The sequence below is a fragment of the Pan troglodytes genome, chromosome 4, assembly GCF_028858775.2.
Source record: "Pan troglodytes isolate AG18354 chromosome 4, NHGRI_mPanTro3-v2.0_pri, whole genome shotgun sequence".
Classification (NCBI taxonomy): Eukaryota; Metazoa; Chordata; class Mammalia; order Primates; family Hominidae; genus Pan; species Pan troglodytes.
The window spans coordinates 80,684,510-80,702,192 of record NC_072402.2 but is presented as its reverse complement, the minus strand read 5'-3'; the positions used below and the strand labels follow the sequence as shown (position 1 = coordinate 80,702,192).

The 17,683-nt window shown below is 47.1% G+C and overlaps 1 protein-coding gene across 11 annotated transcripts in view; it reads left to right on the top strand.

The window, feature by feature from the left end:
- The window catches only part of PDZD2 (PDZ domain containing 2), a 472,210-nt gene that overhangs the window by 436,985 nt on the left and 17,542 nt on the right, over positions 1-17,683 (top strand). For all 11 annotated transcript variants that reach the window (XM_054685117.2, XM_016953479.4, XM_054685114.2 and 8 more), the window contains 3 exons: positions 1,765-1,909; positions 11,435-15,482; positions 17,199-17,316. In XM_054685117.2, the coding sequence (XP_054541092.2) occupies positions 1,765-1,909; positions 11,435-15,482; positions 17,199-17,316 (4,311 nt within the window). The remainder of the gene's footprint in view (positions 1-1,764; positions 1,910-11,434; positions 15,483-17,198; positions 17,317-17,683) is intronic.

Here is a 17,683-nt window from a genome sequence, read left to right as displayed (position 1 = left end):
CTCCTTAACATAAATAACTTCTCTCTCTCTCTCGCTGAACAAAGAATCTGAGATGACTTATAAAGCCATATTATTACAGATGTGTGTTCAAGTAGTTTATATAAACATATATGTCAATAGACCTGGAAAATGCTAAGTCGTAAAAATTATACCAGGCAAAAGTCATTTTTTTAACCTTATTTTTGTTTTAATAGAAATGCACATCTTTTTTCCTTCTCCTCAAATATCATATTTTACCTCCAACCACTACCTGTGTTTTAAAATATAATGTTTGGCCATTGGGTAAATTTCTTCTTTTAAAAAGCATCGGCCGGGCACAGTGGCTCACGCCTGTAATCCCAGCACTTTGGGAGGCTGAGGCAGGTGGATCACCTGAGGTCAGGAATTCGAGACCAGCCTGGCCAACATGGCAAAACCCCGTCTCTACTAAAAATACAAAAATCAGTCAGGTGTGGTGGTGTGCACCTGTAATCCCAGCTACTCGGGAGTCTGAGGCAGGAGAATCTCTTGAACTCGGGAGGTGGAGGTTGCAGTAAGCTGAGATCATGCCACTGTACTCCAGCCTGGGTGACAGAGCAAGACTCGGTCTCAAAAAAAAAAAAAAAAAAAAAAAAATCACAAGTTTTGGATAACTGTATAAAGGCAAATTAGGATTTTTATTCATAATAATTTATATCTATTAAAATAAGAGTTTTTGTAATTCTAAATTAATACTCTCAGAATGAACTTTTGAGCAGCATTTGAAACTTGTACAACAAGACTAATTTTTCTCATAAAAATTTTAGTTACAAAATTTGATTTTATTTATATCTGAGAAAAAATAGAATGGATTGCTATAAAGTATATATCCTCAAATATTGAAAGAAAAAACCTTCCTCTTTTGGTAAATGAGTTAAATTCTGTTTTTATTTACTACTTGATTTAAATTGAAGTGAAATTCATATAACATGAAATTAACCATTTTGAAATGTACAATTCAATGGCACTTAGTACATTCAGAATGCAATATGACCCACCACCTCTGTCTAGTTCTGAAACTCCTCTACTGTTTTTATGTTACATTTGTGTTACTAATAAATAGAAAATTAACTGAGTTAAACCCTATCTAGGTTTCCCTCAGCTGGTAACTGATATTTTATGAAAAGATTTCTTACCAAAGCTGCTGAAAGACACATTATCCCTTTCACCTCTGTGCTCTGCTGCCACCTTTGGGCCACTTTATGACTCACAATGGATAAATTTCACATGAATCTGATTTAACTGTTAGTTTTAGAATTTCATTGCATTGAATGTTAGGTAGAAGAAGAGAAAGTAATGGACACTTAGCCAAAGTGAAGTCTTGAAATATGAAATGTCAATTTTGTTTATCCAGATTCGTTCATTCCCTCACTACCAAACTAAGGAGTTAGTGTTATAGTCTTGAATATCTCTATGCAATATAATAACAATACCTTACATCTGTCTAGCCTTATATGTGCTGTTTTTATAACTGTTCTCATTTAATCATCTTCTTTTAAGCTCTATGAGTAAGACTGGGAATGTTTTATGCCCATTTTAGAGTTGAAAAAATGGAGGCTTGGGGAAGAATGATAAGACCATTTAATTCCTAGCAGACCTTAAACCCACAATCTGGATCTGCTGGCTCCTAGTCCAGGGCCCCTTTGCCTTTTCCTAAACTAGCTCTGCTCTCTATATATGATCTCATCTTATGGTGCAGAAAGCCTGAAAGTTATTTCAAGTGGCTTGTGGTTGTCATTGTGCCAGGAATCTCTGGGAAAGCTGACCACTGGAGATGCTTGTGTCTCTACCAGCTGTGCACTAGCCAGTGCTCTGTCCCATCCGGATGCCAGCCACCTCACAGAGAACCTGCCCAAAGCTGCATCAGAGCTGGGGCAACAACCCATGACTGGTAAGATTATTTTCCCATTTGTTAATCTTAAAGTAGGTGGGGAGATACCCTAATGAAAGCATTATACAGGCCAGGCGCAGTGGCTTACACCTGTAATCCCAGCACTCTGGGAGGCCGAGGTGGGCGGACCACTTGAGGTCAGGAGTTTGAGACCAGCCTGGCCAACATGGTGAAACCCCATCTCTACTAAAAATACAAAAATTAGCCGGGCGTGGTGGTGCGCACCTGTAATCCCAGCTACTTGGGAGGCTGAGGCAGGAGAATCGCTTGAACTGTGTAGGCGGAGGTTGCAGTGAGCCAAGGTGGCACCATTGCACTCCACCCTGGGCAACAAGAGCAAGACTCTGTCAAAAAAAAAAAGAAAAGAAAAAAGAAAGAAAGAAAGGAAATTGATATTTTTAAGGAGAAAAATCTTTTACACAAATTAACATTTAAATACTGCCTGCATTTAGCACCTTTACTATATCATTGGGCCTAAACTCATCGTTTTCATGCCATGTTGAACACATCCATTTTCAGTCAGTTGACCCTTTTTACCCTTTTGTGACACCAGCAAGACATAAGATGAATCAAAAGGACTTCCCACCCATCAAAATCTCAGCACTCTGCCTACGTGAAATCAAATGCACTGAGAAATGGCAACAAAAACCTCCACAAAGGACAAGTGAAATGATACTGAAAAACCACACATAAGTGTTGATGAGAGATTAAGTAACATCGTGGAGGCAGAAGTCATCTCAGTATTTATTTAGGTGCCAGGTGCAGTGGCTCATGTCTGTAATCCCAGCACTTTGGGAAGCTGAGGCAAGTAGATCATGAGGTCAGGAGTTCAAGACCAGCCTGGCCAACATGGTGAAACCCCATCTCTACTAAAAAGACAAAAAAATTAGCTGGGCATGGTGGAGCACGCTTATAATACCAGCTACTCAGGAGGCTGAGGCAGTAGAATTGCTTGAACCCGGGAGGTGGAGGTTGCAGTGAGCCAAGATCATGCCATTGCACTCTAGCCTGGGCTATACAGCGAAACTGTATCTCAAAATTAAAAAAAAAAAAAAAAAAAAAAAAAGGAAATTAGTTAGATGTGGTGGCATGTGGCTATACTTGGGAGGCTAAGACAGGAGGGTTACTTGAACCTAGGAGTTTGAGACTGCAGTGAGCTATGATCATGCCACTACACTCCAGCCTGGGTGACAGAACTAGACCCAATCTCTGGGGAAAAAAAAAAAAAAGTGTGGGGTGTGTATGTGTGTGTGTAAAATTTGGCTACCCATCATCTAGTAGTTGAACAAAATAATATTGTAAAACATGATTTTTAAAAATCAACTGAATTAAGTGATTTTGCTTCCTTGTTAGTGGAGACCTTTATTGAAAATTTGGATTCTGGTGGGGCGCGGTGGCTCATCATGCCTATAATCCCAGCACTTTGGGATGCCAAGGGGGGGCCGATCACTTGAGGTCAGGAGTTCAAGACCAGCCTGGCCAACATAGTGAAACCTCACCTCTACTAAACATAAAAAAATTAGCGGGTGTGGTGGTGCATGCCTGTAATCCTAGCTACTCAGGAGGCTGAGACACGAGAATTGCTTGAACCCAGGAGGCAGAGGTTGCAGTGAGCTGAGATTGTGCCATTGCACTCCAGCCTGGGGGACAGAGTGAGACTCTGTCTCAAAAAAAACAAACAAACAAAAAAAAAGGAAATCTGGGTTCTAAACTTGCACTCTGTGGGTAGGGGACACTCTTCTCAGTGGCTGGTGATGACTGTGATCCCACTTGTCGAGCTCTGTGGGAGTCCCGGCAGTCCTCCGCAACTGTCGGCTGGTTGTTACTGTCTCAGCGCCTGCCTTCTGATTGGTTAGCAAACTACGGTGGTAGACAGAAAAAAGATAGCCTTACTTTTTAGGGCTGTCCTACAAAATAAAAATGTGGGCCGGGCGCGGTGGCTCACACCTGTAATCCCAGCACTTTGGGAGGCTGAGGCGGGTGGATCCCCCAAGGTCAGGAGTGCGAGACCAGCCTGGCCAACATGGTGAAACCCAGTCTCTACTAAAAATACAAAACAAAATTAGCTGGGCATGTTGGCGGGCGCCTGTAATCCCAGCTACTTGGGAGGCTGAGGCGGGAGAATCGTTTAAACCCAGGAGGCAGAGGTTGCAATGAGCCGAGATCGAGCCATTGCACTCCAGCCTAGGCAAAAAGAGCGAGACTCCGTCTCAGAAAAAAAAGAGAAAGAAAGAAAAAAGTGAAACCCCAGAATATCTATCCCATACCCTGATGGCTACTCACAGAAAAAATACAGGCCCCTGATGTCTCTGTTCTGTGATCCGAGGCTCTTTGTTCCTTTGTTAGTGATGAGGCTGTTACTGTGGGTTCTGGTTTCTCTTTCGGGTTCACATTCACTTGCTGGACAAACACTAACAGGCATTGTTTTGTTAGCAATTTGACTTTACTGCAAAGAGTGTTAAAAAGGGTTCTATTTGGCCGGGCGCAGTGGCTCACACCTGTAATCCCAGCACTTTGGGAGGCCAAGGCGGATGGATCACAAGGTCAGGAGATCGAGACCATCCTGGCTAACACAGTGAAACCCCATCTCTACTAAAAATACAAAAAATTAGCCAGACGTGGTGGTGGGCGCCTGTAGTCCCAACTACTCAGGAAGCTGAGGCAGGAGAATGGTGTGAACCCGGGAGGTGGAGCTTGCAGTGAGCTGAGATCACGCCACTGCACTCCAGCCTGGGCGACAGAGCGAGACTTCATCTCAAAAAAAAAAAGTGGGGGGTTGGGGGGGTTTCTATTTGAGGGAGATGAAGTTACATTGAGGCAGCCTTCAATGTCACCTTTCAAAGTAAGGCTTCATTTGAGGCCAGTATCTTCATACATTTTAAGAGTGCATGTTCTACATAATGGTCCTCTGGAAGTTTTCTTGGAATCCAGATTTGCTTTGGAATAGAAGAGGGACAGCAAAGGGTTGGTTTTTTTTCACTAAACCAACATTTCCTATTTGCAACCTCATGCAGAACATTCTTTCCTTTCTTGCCACTGAGGAATTTCTTATTCTAGGTAGGCCAGTTTTTGTCAATACTGAGGTTTTCATCAGTGTTAGAAAATGTAGTACATATACACTATGGAATACTATGCAGCCATAAAAAGGAATGAGATCATGTCCTTTGCAGGGACAAGAATGGAGCTGGAAGCCATTATCCTCAGCAAACTAACACAGAAACAGAAAACCAAACACCACATGTTCTTACTTATAAGTGGGAGCTAAACAATGAGAACACATGGACACAGGGAGGCGAACATCACACACTGGAGCCTGTTGCGGATGGGGTGGTGGGGGGAGGGAGAGCATCAGGATCAATAGCTAATGCATGCAGGGCTTAATACCTAGGTCACGGGTTGATAGGTGCAGCAAACCACCATGGCACACATTTCCCTGTGTAACAAACCTGCGCATCCTGCACATGTATCCCAGAACTTAAAAAAAAAAAAAAAAAAAAATACTGCGGGTTTGTACCTTAAGTAAGTGGGTTGCTGCATGTCAAGTTCTCTTGTGTTATAGTGTAGAGAGAATTTCGTCTCCCAGCCCCGTACTCCCTGGAGCTCTGTGCACCTCTCTGACCGTACTGACCCCGGTGGGTGCAGATGTTTGGATGCTTTTCTGCCTTGCCCTCTCTGGATTTCCCATAGATAATGAGCCTTGAGAAAGGTGCAGCTGTGTGTCCCTTACACCCACTGAGCAGCCAGGAATGCTAGACCAGGAACTGATTATATTTAACAGGCAATGATATATGTGCTATATTTAGTTAACATGTCAAAACATAATATATTAGTTACCATTTAATTCTTTAAGGGTCCTCGTCAGGATTGATCGAGTTGCAGTGACACACTGGCACCCTCAAGGGCTTTTGGGGTGTATCTGAAATACTCGATTACCTGATCTCTAAAAGATTTTAGAGCTTCTGTCTCCTTTTGTTTAGGTATTTCTCTCTCCTTCCCAATGAAAAGGCTATCTGTGACCAGTTGGTCCTGCTGAGTACTTGAGTGCTCGTAGCAGTTCTTCTTCCAGTGTTATTACAAATAGCTGCTTTCCAGTATGTAAGAAGGATGTTCTTCAAAACATGTCTTTGGTTTTGTTTTGTTTTGTTTTGTTTTGTGGCGGAGTCTTGCTCTGTTGCCCAGGCTGGAGTGCAGTGGTGTGATCTTGGCTCACTGCACGCTCTGCCTCCCAGGTTCACGCCATTCTCCTGCCTCAGCCTCCCGAGTAGCTGGGACTACAGGCGTCCGCCACCACACCCAGCTAATTTTTTTTTGTATTTTTAGTAGAGATGGGGTTTCACCGTGTTAGGATGGTCTCAATCTCCTGACCTCATGATCTGCCCACCTCAGCCTCCCAAAGTGCTGGGATTACAGGCGTGAGCCACCGCGCCTGGCATATCTTTGTTTTTTTTTTTTTTTTGAGACAGAGTCTCCCTCTGTCACCCAGGCTGGAGTGCAATGGCGCGATCTTGGCTCACTGCAACCTCTGCCTCCAGAGTTCAAGCAATTCTCCTGCCTCAGCCTCCTGAGTAGCTTGGATTACAGGTGCCCACCACCACGCTCGGCCAATTTTTGTGTTTTTAGTAGAGACGGCGATTCACTATGTTGGCCAGGCTGGTCTCGAACTCCTGACCTCAAGTGATCCACCCACCTCAGCCTCCCAAAGTGCTGGGATTACAGGCATAAGCCGCTGCACCTAGCCAAAACATATCTTTTTTAAAACTGAAATATCCAAAAATGCATAAGTGATCAAAGAAGGAATACCTTATCATTAAAAAAAAATCCAAAATGACCCATACACTGCACGGTGGTTAAGCACACAGGGGCATACGCAGGCTGCCAGGGCTCAGATCTGAGCCCCAACTTTGACCAGGGAAGGGACCTTGGATTGGTCACTGTTGTCCTAAGTTACACACCTCATGGGGTTGTTGAGGAAGAATCAATGACATTTTCATGTGTAGCATTTGGAACACAATCTAGTACCTAATATGTTGAGTAAGTTATATTACGTGTGTGTATGTGATTTGCCTAAGAGAAACATATATGTGTGTATATATCTGCCTAGTATATGATACACAGTAAGATACGTGTGTGTATATATATGTGTGTATGTATACCTACAAACATGATTTTCCTAAGAAAGTTTTAGAAACTTTAGAAACACAGGAGCAAATGGCCGACCAAGATGTGTTGATTGTGAGGTCTGATTTTAGAGCCATTTAGCTTTCTGGCAGCAATTGACTCTGTCTGTTAAATGGTGGCTCTTGGAAACCAGAACGAGAGGAGGTGGTAGCTGTTGGAAAAGCTGTCAAAGCTGTTGTGAGAAACTGAAGCAGTGTGGGGAATCCAGGCCCCTTGTTTGTCACTAAATGTTTAACTCTGTTATGGACGGGATACATGTTTATTCTAGAAACTTAAGAAATTACAATTGAGAGGGAAGTTTTGAAAGATAGCATAAAAATCACCTAAGCCCAAGCGAAAAACCTCTGTTAATATTTTGGTCTGTATCATTTGAGTCTTGTGCGTATATGGGTGTGAATAAATATATAGTCCTGTGCTTTTTTTGTCTTTTTGCCAAAAAAAAAAAAAAAAAAAATCCACTGTGGTAGTCACCAGTACCTAACAACCTTTTTAAACCTCATACATCCACACGAAATAATATTTGAGCAGCCTGCTGGCATCAGTAAGACTGCTCCTCAGCCCATGGGCCTGACCTAGCAGGCTGTCCCTCGCACTGACCACTCTGGTGTCAGCACACCCATAGCCTACTCTAGGAAACCGCACTGCTATCCTGCAGGCTCTTCTACACCCGACATCACTTGGAGAGGCTGCTGGGCCTTCCACCCCACGGATGTGCTGTAACGAGTCAACCTTCCTCCCATGATTGGGCATTTCGAATGTTTCCAGAGAAAAGGTTGTCTTGAAAGGTGACAACCAAAGGCTGCCTCAGTGTAACCTCGTCTCCCTCAGATGAAGACCTTTTAAGTTACAGACTTTGCAATAAAGTCAAATTGCTAACATGAATTGCCTGTTTAGGTTTATTCAGTGAGTGAATATGAAATTTATTTATTTTTGAGACGGATTCTTGCTCTGTCGCTCAGGCTGGATGGAGTACAGTGGCTCGATCTCGGCTCACTGCAACCTCCGCCTCCCAGGTTCAGGCAGTTCTCCTGCCTCAGCCTCCCAAGCAGCTGGGATTACAGACGTGCACCACCACACCTGGCTAATTTTCGTATTTTTAGTAGAGATGGGATTTCCCCATGTTGGCCAGGCTGGTTTCGAACTCCTGACCTCAAGTGATCTGCCTGGCCTCAGCATCCCAAAGTGCTGGGATTACAGGCATGAGCCACCGCCCACGGCCTGAATATGAAATTTAAAAACAGAGTTTAAATCCCCTCCTTTTGTGTCATTGCTACTCCCCCCCACCACCCGCACTACCACCCATATTTGCTGTCACCAGAAGCAGGAACATTATGCTTAAGGGGAAGTTCAAAAAAGGTTGAGCAGAGAAGGAGAAGAGCACGTGGCTTTGAGTCTTGGCAGGCCCCTGGCCTTCCACAGTGGGCCTGGAAAGCTAGTAGCTAGTACGGTCTCCATGGGGATCTCGACGATCCAACCTTGTGATTGCCAAGGGCTCTCCACGCAGAGGCCACACAGTCAGGGTTTAGGCAGTAGCATGGGCTGCGGAGCCAGCTTCCTGGGGCGACCGCTGGCTCTGCCACCTGTGAACTCTGACCTCAGACACATTGCTTAACCACGCTGTTTCTCCGTCCTCATCCTTCCAATGCAGATGGTCACAGGACATACCTCAGTGTTAGGAGGAAAATTAAATGTGTACAAAACTCTTAGCACAGTGTTAACTCCTTAATTATTGGAAAACCTCTTAGCACAGGGCTGAGTCCTAATAATTAGTTCTTAATTATTCACATAGCAAGGTCAGGAGGTTAAAAAAATGCAATTAAGATGATTTTATGTGAGAGCTGTGGAACGAACATAATATTTGGGGAAGAGTTGGTTTGACTTAATTCTCAAACCAAGAGCTTTCATGGAACTTCATTTTTCACTCTAACCTCAGACCCATAGTTCCTAAGAAAATAGCTTTGTTCTTTCTGATGCCAGATTTTTTTTCCCTGTTGCAAGATGCTGTGTGTCTGAGGTGGAAGATTAGCCCAAGCCTATGCAGGGCCTTATGAACAGGCACTTTCAGGAGTGAGTGGCTGTTGGAACCCACCTCCTAGATGACTTCCCACTGTCCACTGGCACACATCCCCTTGCCCTGCCACCTCCAAGATTTCAGGCTCTTTCTTGCTTCTCTGCTTTCATTCTGTTGCCTTTTTTTTTTTTTGAGACAGAGTCTTGCTCTGTTGCCCAGGCTTGAAGGCAGTGGTGCAATCTCAGCTCACTGACCTCTACCTCCTGGGTTCAAGCGAATCTCGTGCCTCAGCCTCCCAAGTAGCTGGGATTACAGGTGCATGCCACCATGCCTGGTTAATTTTTGTATTTTTCATAGAGATAGGGTTTCACCATGTTGGCCAAGCTGGTCTCAAACTCCTGACAAGTGATCCGCCTGCCTTGGCCTCCCAAAGTGCTGGGATTACAGGCGTGATCCACCGCGCCTAGCTGCCTTTTTTTTTTAATTGACACATAATTGTACATACTTATGGAGCACAAAGTGGTACTTCAGTACATATATACATTGTGCAATGATTAAATCAGGGTAATTAGCATATCCATTTGATACATCAAATGTATCATGTCTTTGTGGTAGGAACATCCCAAATTCTCTCTTCTAGCTATTTCAATAAATGTAATACCTTATTATTATTATTATTATTTTTTTTTTGAGACGGAGTCTTGCTCTGTTGCTCAGGCTGGAATACAATGGCATGATCTTGGCTCACTGCAACTCCACCTCCCAGGTTCAAGCAATTCTCCTGCCTCAGCCTCACAAGTAGCTGGGATTACAGGCGTGTGCCACCACACTCAGCTAATTTTTGTATTTTTAGTAGAGACGGGAATTTCACCATGTTGGCCAGGCTGGTCTCGAACTCTTGACCTCAGGTGATCCACCCGCCTTGGCCTCCCAAAGTGCTGGGATTACAGGCGTGAGCCACCATGCCTAGCCCTGTTTTTGTTGTGTTGTTGTTGTTTTGTTTTGTCTTTTGTTTTTTTTAAACTCAAACTGCCTTGGCTATTCAGAGTCCTTTGTGGTTCCATGCACATTTTACAACTGTTTTTTTTTTTCTGTTTCTGTAAAAAATGTCATTGGAATTTTGGTAGGAATTGTACCGAATCTATAGATGACTTTGGGTAGTATGGACATTTTCACGGTACTCTTCCATTGTCTTCCTTACCTTCCTCCTCCTCACTCTCTGGCCAAACTCCCCTTGTCAGCCCCATTCATGTCCCCACTTCCTCTGTCAAGGCTTCCTGGGATAATCTGGCTTCTCACTCTCCCACTCCTCTGAATTTGTCAAGACAGCCAGAGCTCGGTGTAGACCTGTATCCCAGCTTTCGTATTCTGTATGTTTTCCCTAGTTAGCCTCAGTCCCTGCACTAAAAAGGAAGCCTCTTGAGCTCGGCACTTGGACTGTTTTACACTGAAGTACATCATTCACATCCCCCCAGTGTGAGCCAAACCCACACACCACTGGCCAGATACTGGGACTGAGAGGGCCAGGAGGGCCCTGCTGCATCCACGCAGGAGTAGGGAACCAAATAGAACAAGAGCCTGATGCTTGCGGCTTTGCCATCAGAGGGTGAATGGCATAAAGAGACCCAAGTGTGCAATGATTAAATCAGGGTAATCAGCATATCCATCACATCAAATGTATCATTTCTTTGTGGTAGGAACATCCGCCATCATAGAAATACCAAAAGAGAGAAAAATGAGCAGATGTAAATGTTTCTTCTGCCGGTTAATCTGAGTTCTCTTAGAGCGTCTAAAGCAGGGTGGTATTTGTTAGATGTGGGTACTCTATAATTTTAGACAGAAAACCAGAAAGACAAGAAGGGCCTTCATTTAGGCCACAGAACGCCGTTTTTTTTTTGTTGTTGTTTTCTGAGACGGAGTTTCGCTCTTTTTGCCCAGGCTGCAGTGCAATGGCACATTCTCGGCTCACTGCAACCTCCACCTCCCAGGTTCAAGCAATTCTCCTGCCTCAGCCTCCCAAGTAGCTGGGATTACAGGTGCCCACCCCCATGCCCAGCTAATTTTTTTTTTTTTTAGTAGAGATGGGGTTTCACCATGTTGGCCAGGCTGGTCTCGAACTCCTGACCTCAGGTGATCCACCCGCCTCAGCCTCCCAAAGTGCTGGGATTACAAGCATGCACCACCACGCCCGGCTTTCTGAAAAAGAAAAAAATATTTGAGGTTGTTTATAATTTTCTAGTTTTTAATAATTGAGGGGCTGCTTTCTTATGTTTTCCCTTTTATCTCCCCTACAACCTCTCCTGTGTATGTACCTTCTGTTTACGTTCTCCACGTAGAACTGGACAGCTCCTCAGACCTCATCTCTTCCCCAGGGAAGAAGGGGGCCGCTCATCCTGACCCCAGCAAGACCTCTGTAGACACAGGGCAAGTCAGTCGGCCAGAGAATCCCAGCCAGCCTGCATCGCCCAGGGTTGCCAAGTGCAAGGTCAGGTCTCCAGTCAGGCTCCCCCATGAGGGCAGCCCCTCCCCGGGGGAGAAAGCAGCGGCTCCCCCTGGCTACAGCAAGACTCGATCAGCATCGGAAACCAGCACACCCCACAATACCAGGAGGGTGGCTGCCCTCAGGGGAGCGGGACCTGGGGCAGAGGGAATGACACCAGCTGGTGCTGTCCTGCCAGGAGACCCCCTCACATCCCAGGAGCAGAGACAGGGAGCTCCAGGTAACCACAGTAAGGCTCTGGAAATGACAGGAATCCATGCACCTGAAAGCTCCCAGGAGCCTTCCCTGCTGGAGGGAGCAGATTCTGTGTCCTCAAGGGCACCGCAGGCCAGCCTCTCCATGCTGCCATCCACTGACAACACCAAAGAAGCATGTGGCCGTGTCTTGGGGCACTGCTGCCCGGGGGGGAGTAGAGGGAGCCCTGTGACGGACATTGACAGCTTCATCAAGGAGCTGGATGCTTCTGCAGCGACGTCTCCGTCTTCCCAGACGGGGGACAGTGGCTCTCAGGAGGGCAGTGCTCAGGGCCACCCACCAGCCGGGGCTGGAGGTGGGAGCTCCTGCCGTGCCGAACCAGTCCCGGGGGGCCAGACCTCCTCCCCGAGGAGGACCTGGGCTGCTGGTGCCCCCGCCCACCCACAATGGGCCTCCCAGCCTTCGGTTTTAGATTCAATTAATCCCGACAAACATTTTACTGTGAACAAAAACTTTCTGAGCAACTACTCTAGAAATTTTAGCAGTTTTCATGAAGACAGCACCTCCCTATCAGGCCTGGGTGACAGCACGGAGCCGTCTCTGTCATCCATGTATGGCGATGCTGAGGATTCTTCTTCTGACCCTGAGTCACTCACTGAAGCCCCACGAGCTTCTGCCAGGGACGGCTGGTCCCCTCCTTGTTCCCGTGTGTCTTTGCACAAGGAAGATCCTTCGGAGTCAGAAGAGGAACAGATTGAGATTTGTTCCACACATGGCTGCCCCAATCCACCCTCGAGTCCTGCTCATCTTCCCACCCAGGCTGCCATCTGTCCTGCCTCAGCCAAAGTTCTGTCATTAAAATACAGCACTCCGAGAGAGTCGGTGGCCAGTCCCCGTGAGAAGGCCGCCTGCTTGCCAGGCTCATACACTTCAGGCCCAGACTCTTCCCAGCCGTCATCACTCTTGGAGATGAGCTCTCAGGAGCATGAAACTCACGCGGACATAAGCACTTCACAGAACCACAGGCCCTTGTGTGCAGAAGAAACCACAGAAGTCACCAGCGCTAGCTCAGCCATGGAAAACAGTCCGCTGTCTAAAGTAGCCAGGCATTTTCACAGTCCGCCCATCATTCTCAGCTCCCCCAACATGGTAAATGGCTTGGAACATGACCTGCTAGATGACGAAACCCTGAATCAATACGAAACAAGCATTAATGCAGCTGCCAGTCTGTCCTCCTTCAGCGTGGATGTCCCTAAGAATGGAGAATCTGTTTTGGAAAACCTCCACATCTCTGAAAGTCAAGACCTGGATGACTTGCTACAGAAACCAAAAATGATCTCTAGGAGGCCCATCATGGCCTGGTTTAAAGAAATAAATAAACATAACCAAGGCACACATTTGAAGAGCAAAACCGAGAAGGAACAACCTCTAATGCCTGCCAGAAGTCCCGACTCCAAGATTCAGATGGTGAGTTCAAGCCAAAAAAAGGGCGTTACTGTGCCTCATAGCCCTCCTCAGCCGAAAACAAACCTGGAAAATAAGGACCTGTCTAAGAAGAGTCCGGCAGAAATGCTTCTGACTAATGGTCAGAAGGCAAAGTGTGGTCCGAAGCTGAAGAGGCTCAGCCTCAAGGGCAAGGCCAAAGTCAACTCTGAGGCCCCTGCTGCGAATGCTGTGAAGGCTGGGGGGACGGACCATAGGAAACCCTTGATCTCACCCCAGACCTCCCACAAAACACTTTCTAAGGCAGTGTCACAGCGGCTCCATGTAGCCGACCACGAGGACCCTGACAGAAACACCACAGCTGCCCCCAGGTCTCCCCAGTGTGTGCTGGAAAGCAAGCCACCTCTTGCCACCTCTGGGCCACTGAAACCCTCAGTGTCTGACACGAGCATCAGGACATTTGTCTCGCCCCTGACCTCTCCCAAGCCTCTTCCTGAGCAAGGCATGTGGAGCAGGTTCCACATGGCTGTCCTCTCTGAACCCGACAGAGGTTGCCCAACCACCCCTAAATCCCCTAAGTGTAGAGCAGAGGGCAGGGCGCCCCGTGCTGACTCCGGGCCGGTGAGTCCAGCAGCATCTAGGAACGGCATGTCCGTGGCAGGGAACAGACAGAGCGAGCCGCGCCTGGCCAGCCATGTGGCAGCAGACACAGCCCAACCCAGGCCGACTGGCGAAAAAGGAGGCAACATAATGGCCAGCGATCGCCTCGAGAAAACAAACCAGCTGAAAATCGTGGAGATTTCTGCTGAAACAGTGTCAGAGACTGTATGTGGTAACAAGCCAGCTGAAAGCGACAGACAGGGAGGGTGCTTGGCCCAGGGCAGCTGTCAGGAGAAGGGTGAAATCAGGCTCTATCGCCAGGTCGCAGAATCATCCACAAGTCATCCATCCTCACTCCCATCTCATGCCTCCCAGGCACAGCAGGAAATGTCACGATCATTCAGCATGGCAAAACTGGCGTCCTCCTCCTCCTCCTCCCTTCAAACACCCATTAGAAAGGCAGAATACTCCCAGGGAAAATCAAGCCTGATGTCAGACTCCCTAGGGGTGCCCAGAAACAGCATCCCAGGGGGCCCCTCGGGGGAGGACCATCTCTACTTCACCCCAAGGCCAGCAACCAGGACCTACTCCATGCCAGCCCAGTTCTCAAGCCATTTTGGACGGGAGGGTCACCCCCCACACAGCCTGGGTCGCTCTCGGGACAGCCAGGTCCCTGTGACAAGCAGTGTTGTCCCCGAGGCAAAGGCATCCAGAGGTGGTCTTCCCAGCCTGGCTAATGGACAGGGCATATATAGTGTAAAGCCGCTGCTGGACACATCGAGGAATCTTCCAGCCACAGATGAAGGGGATATCATTTCAGTCCAGGAGACGAGCTGCCTAGTCACAGACAAAATCAAAGTCACCAGACGACACTACTGCTATGAGCAGAACTGGCCCCATGAATCTACCTCATTTTTCTCTGTGAAGCAGCGGATCAAGTCTTTTGAGAACCTGGCCAATGCTGATCGGCCTGTAGCCAAGTCCGGGGCTTCCCCATTTTTGTCGGTGAGCTCCAAGCCTCCCGTTGGGAGGCGGTCTTCCGGCAGCATTGTTTCCGGGAGCCTGGGCCACCCAGGTGACGCAGCAGCAAGGTTGTTGAGACGCAGCTTGAGTTCCTGCAGCGAAAACCAAAGCGAAGCCGGCACCCTCCTGCCCCAGATGGCCAAGTCTCCCTCAATCATGACACTGACCATCTCTCGGCAGAACCCACCAGAGACCAGTAGCAAGGGCTCTGATTCGGAACTAAAGAAATCACTTGGTCCTTTGGGAATTCCCACCCCAACGATGACCCTGGCTTCTCCTGTTAAGAGGAACAAGTCCTCGGTACGCCACACGCAGCCCTCGCCCGTGTCCCGCTCCAAGCTCCAGGAGCTGAGAGCCTTGAGCATGCCTGACCTTGACAAGCTCTGCAGCGAGGATTACTCAGCAGGGCCGAGCGCCGTGCTCTTCAAAACTGAGCTAGAGATCACCCCCAGGAGGTCACCCGGCCCTCCTGCTGGAGGCGTTTCGTGTCCCGAGAAGGGCGGGAACAGGGCCTGTCCAGGAGGAAGTGGCCCTAAAACCAGTGCTGCTGAGACACCCAGTTCAGCCAGTGATACGGGTGAAGCTGCCCAGGATCTGCCTTTTAGAAGAAGCTGGTCAGTTAAGTAAGTATCTGCCCCCTACTTTTATTTCAGATAAACTTGTTTCATTTTGGAATAGTTTTAGATTTATTGAAAAGTTGCAAAGATAATGCAGAGTTCCCACTTACTTTTTTTTTTTTTGAGATGGAGCATTGCTCTATCGCCCAGGCTGGAGTGCAATGGTGCGATCTCGGCTCACTGCAACCTCTGCCTCCCGGGTTCAAGCGATTCTCCTGCCTCATCCTCCTGAGTAGCTGGGATTACAGGCGTGCACCACCACGCCTGGCTAATTTTTGAATTTTTAATAGAGACGAGGTTTCACCATGTTGGTCAGGCTGGTCTCAAACTCCTAACCTTGTGATCTGCCTGCCTCGGCCTCCCAAAGTGCTGGGATTACAGGCTTGAGCCACTGCACCCGGCCACTTCTTACCCACTCTTCCTAATGTTCACATCTCTCATAACCACGGTCCATTCGTCAAAAGTAAGAAATTAATGTTGGAACAATACCATTAACTACAGACTTCATTCAGATTTTGCTGAATAAATTCTGCTAATATCGTTTTTCTGTCCCAGGATCCAGGATACTACATTCCATTTTAGCGCCCTTGGTTTTTAATATCACTGCTGGAAAAATAAAAGTGCCTGCAGGGAAACATGTTTACCAAAGTGTCGCTCTGAGGAGAGGCTTCTAGAGGACATGGCACTTAAGCAAAAGCAACATGAGAGGGGCGTGCAGAGGAAGAGAGAGCGCAGCACAGGGGGGAATTTGGACCTTTGGAGGTGGCTGGAGTTAAAGGGAGAATTTCTAACATATTTAAAAATATTTCACTTGAGGCCAGCCGTGGTGGCTCACACCTGTAATCCCAGCACTTTAGGAGGCTGAGCCGGGCAGATCACTTAAGGTGAGGAGTTCAAGACCAGCCTGGCCAACATGGTGAAACCCCATCTCTACTAAAAATACAAAAATTAGCTGGGGATGGTGGCAGGCGCCTGTAATCCCACCTACTCGGGAGGCTGAGGCAGGAGAATCGCTTGAACCCGGGAGGCTGATGTTGCAGTGAGCTGAGATCACGTCACTGCACTCCAGCCTGGGCAACAGAGTAAGACTCAATCTCAAAAAAAAAAAGCCAGGCCCAGTGGCTCAGGCCTATAATCCCAGCACTTTGGGAGACCAAGGCAGGCGGATCACTTGAGGTCAGGAGTTCAAGACCAGCCTGGCCAATATGGTGAAACCCTCTCTCTACTAAAAATAAAAAATTAGCCAGGCGTGGTGGCAGGTGCCTGTAATCCCAGCTACTCGGGAGGCTGAGGCACAAGAATAGCTTGAACCCAGGAGGTAGAGGTTGCAGTGAGCTGAGATCGTGCCACTGCACTCCAGCCTGGGTGACAGAGCTAGACTCCATCTCAAAAACAATAAAAATAAAAATATTTCACTTGAACCTATGTATTGAATATTTTAAAACATGTCAGAAGTGTCCTGTTAAGCTCCGGCATTGGTCCCATAACTTCTTGAGGGGATCTCTGAATTCATAGCAGTTCCCCTTGCCATTGGCAGTGAATGACATTTCTGTTCAGCACTCAGGATTTATTCTTCCATTAGTTTGGAATGGAAGTTTTGACCAAAAGAGAGCAGAAAATACCTGCAGTATAGTAGAAAGGAGATCATTTTAAATGCATTCTTATAAAATGAAGAAATTGCTTTTTTCTTTAATGTTCTTCAAATATATTTATATTATTTAGTTTGGATCAACTTCTAGTCTCAGCGGGGGACCAGCAAAGATTACAGTCTGTTTTATCGTCAGTGGGGTCGAAATCTACCATCCTAACTCTCATTCAGGAAGCGAAAGCACAATCAGAGGTGAGTGAAACACAGAAAGCTCAGGAACATGAATTGCGGCCACGTGAGTGCCCAGGTATGTGCCACCCGCCCAGACAGCCGAGGAGAGCCCACCCCGAGTTCTGGAGAGGGAGGACTGCCTTGGGTTGCGAGTTTCACAGCTCAGTCTGACTTTGGCCTCACGTGCTGCTAGCCAGCTTCAGAAGCTAGACCTTGTCTTGAATGTTCATGTGCCAGATGGGTGTCACTGCTGTTTTCATCCCCCAAGTAGCAACTAGTTACCATTTTCCCAACTCCTACATGTGGAGTTTGTTTGCAGAGAGTCCTCAAAGCAGAGCTAGTCATCTCAGAAATATTGCAGAATGACCTCAAGTACCTCTCGCCACCT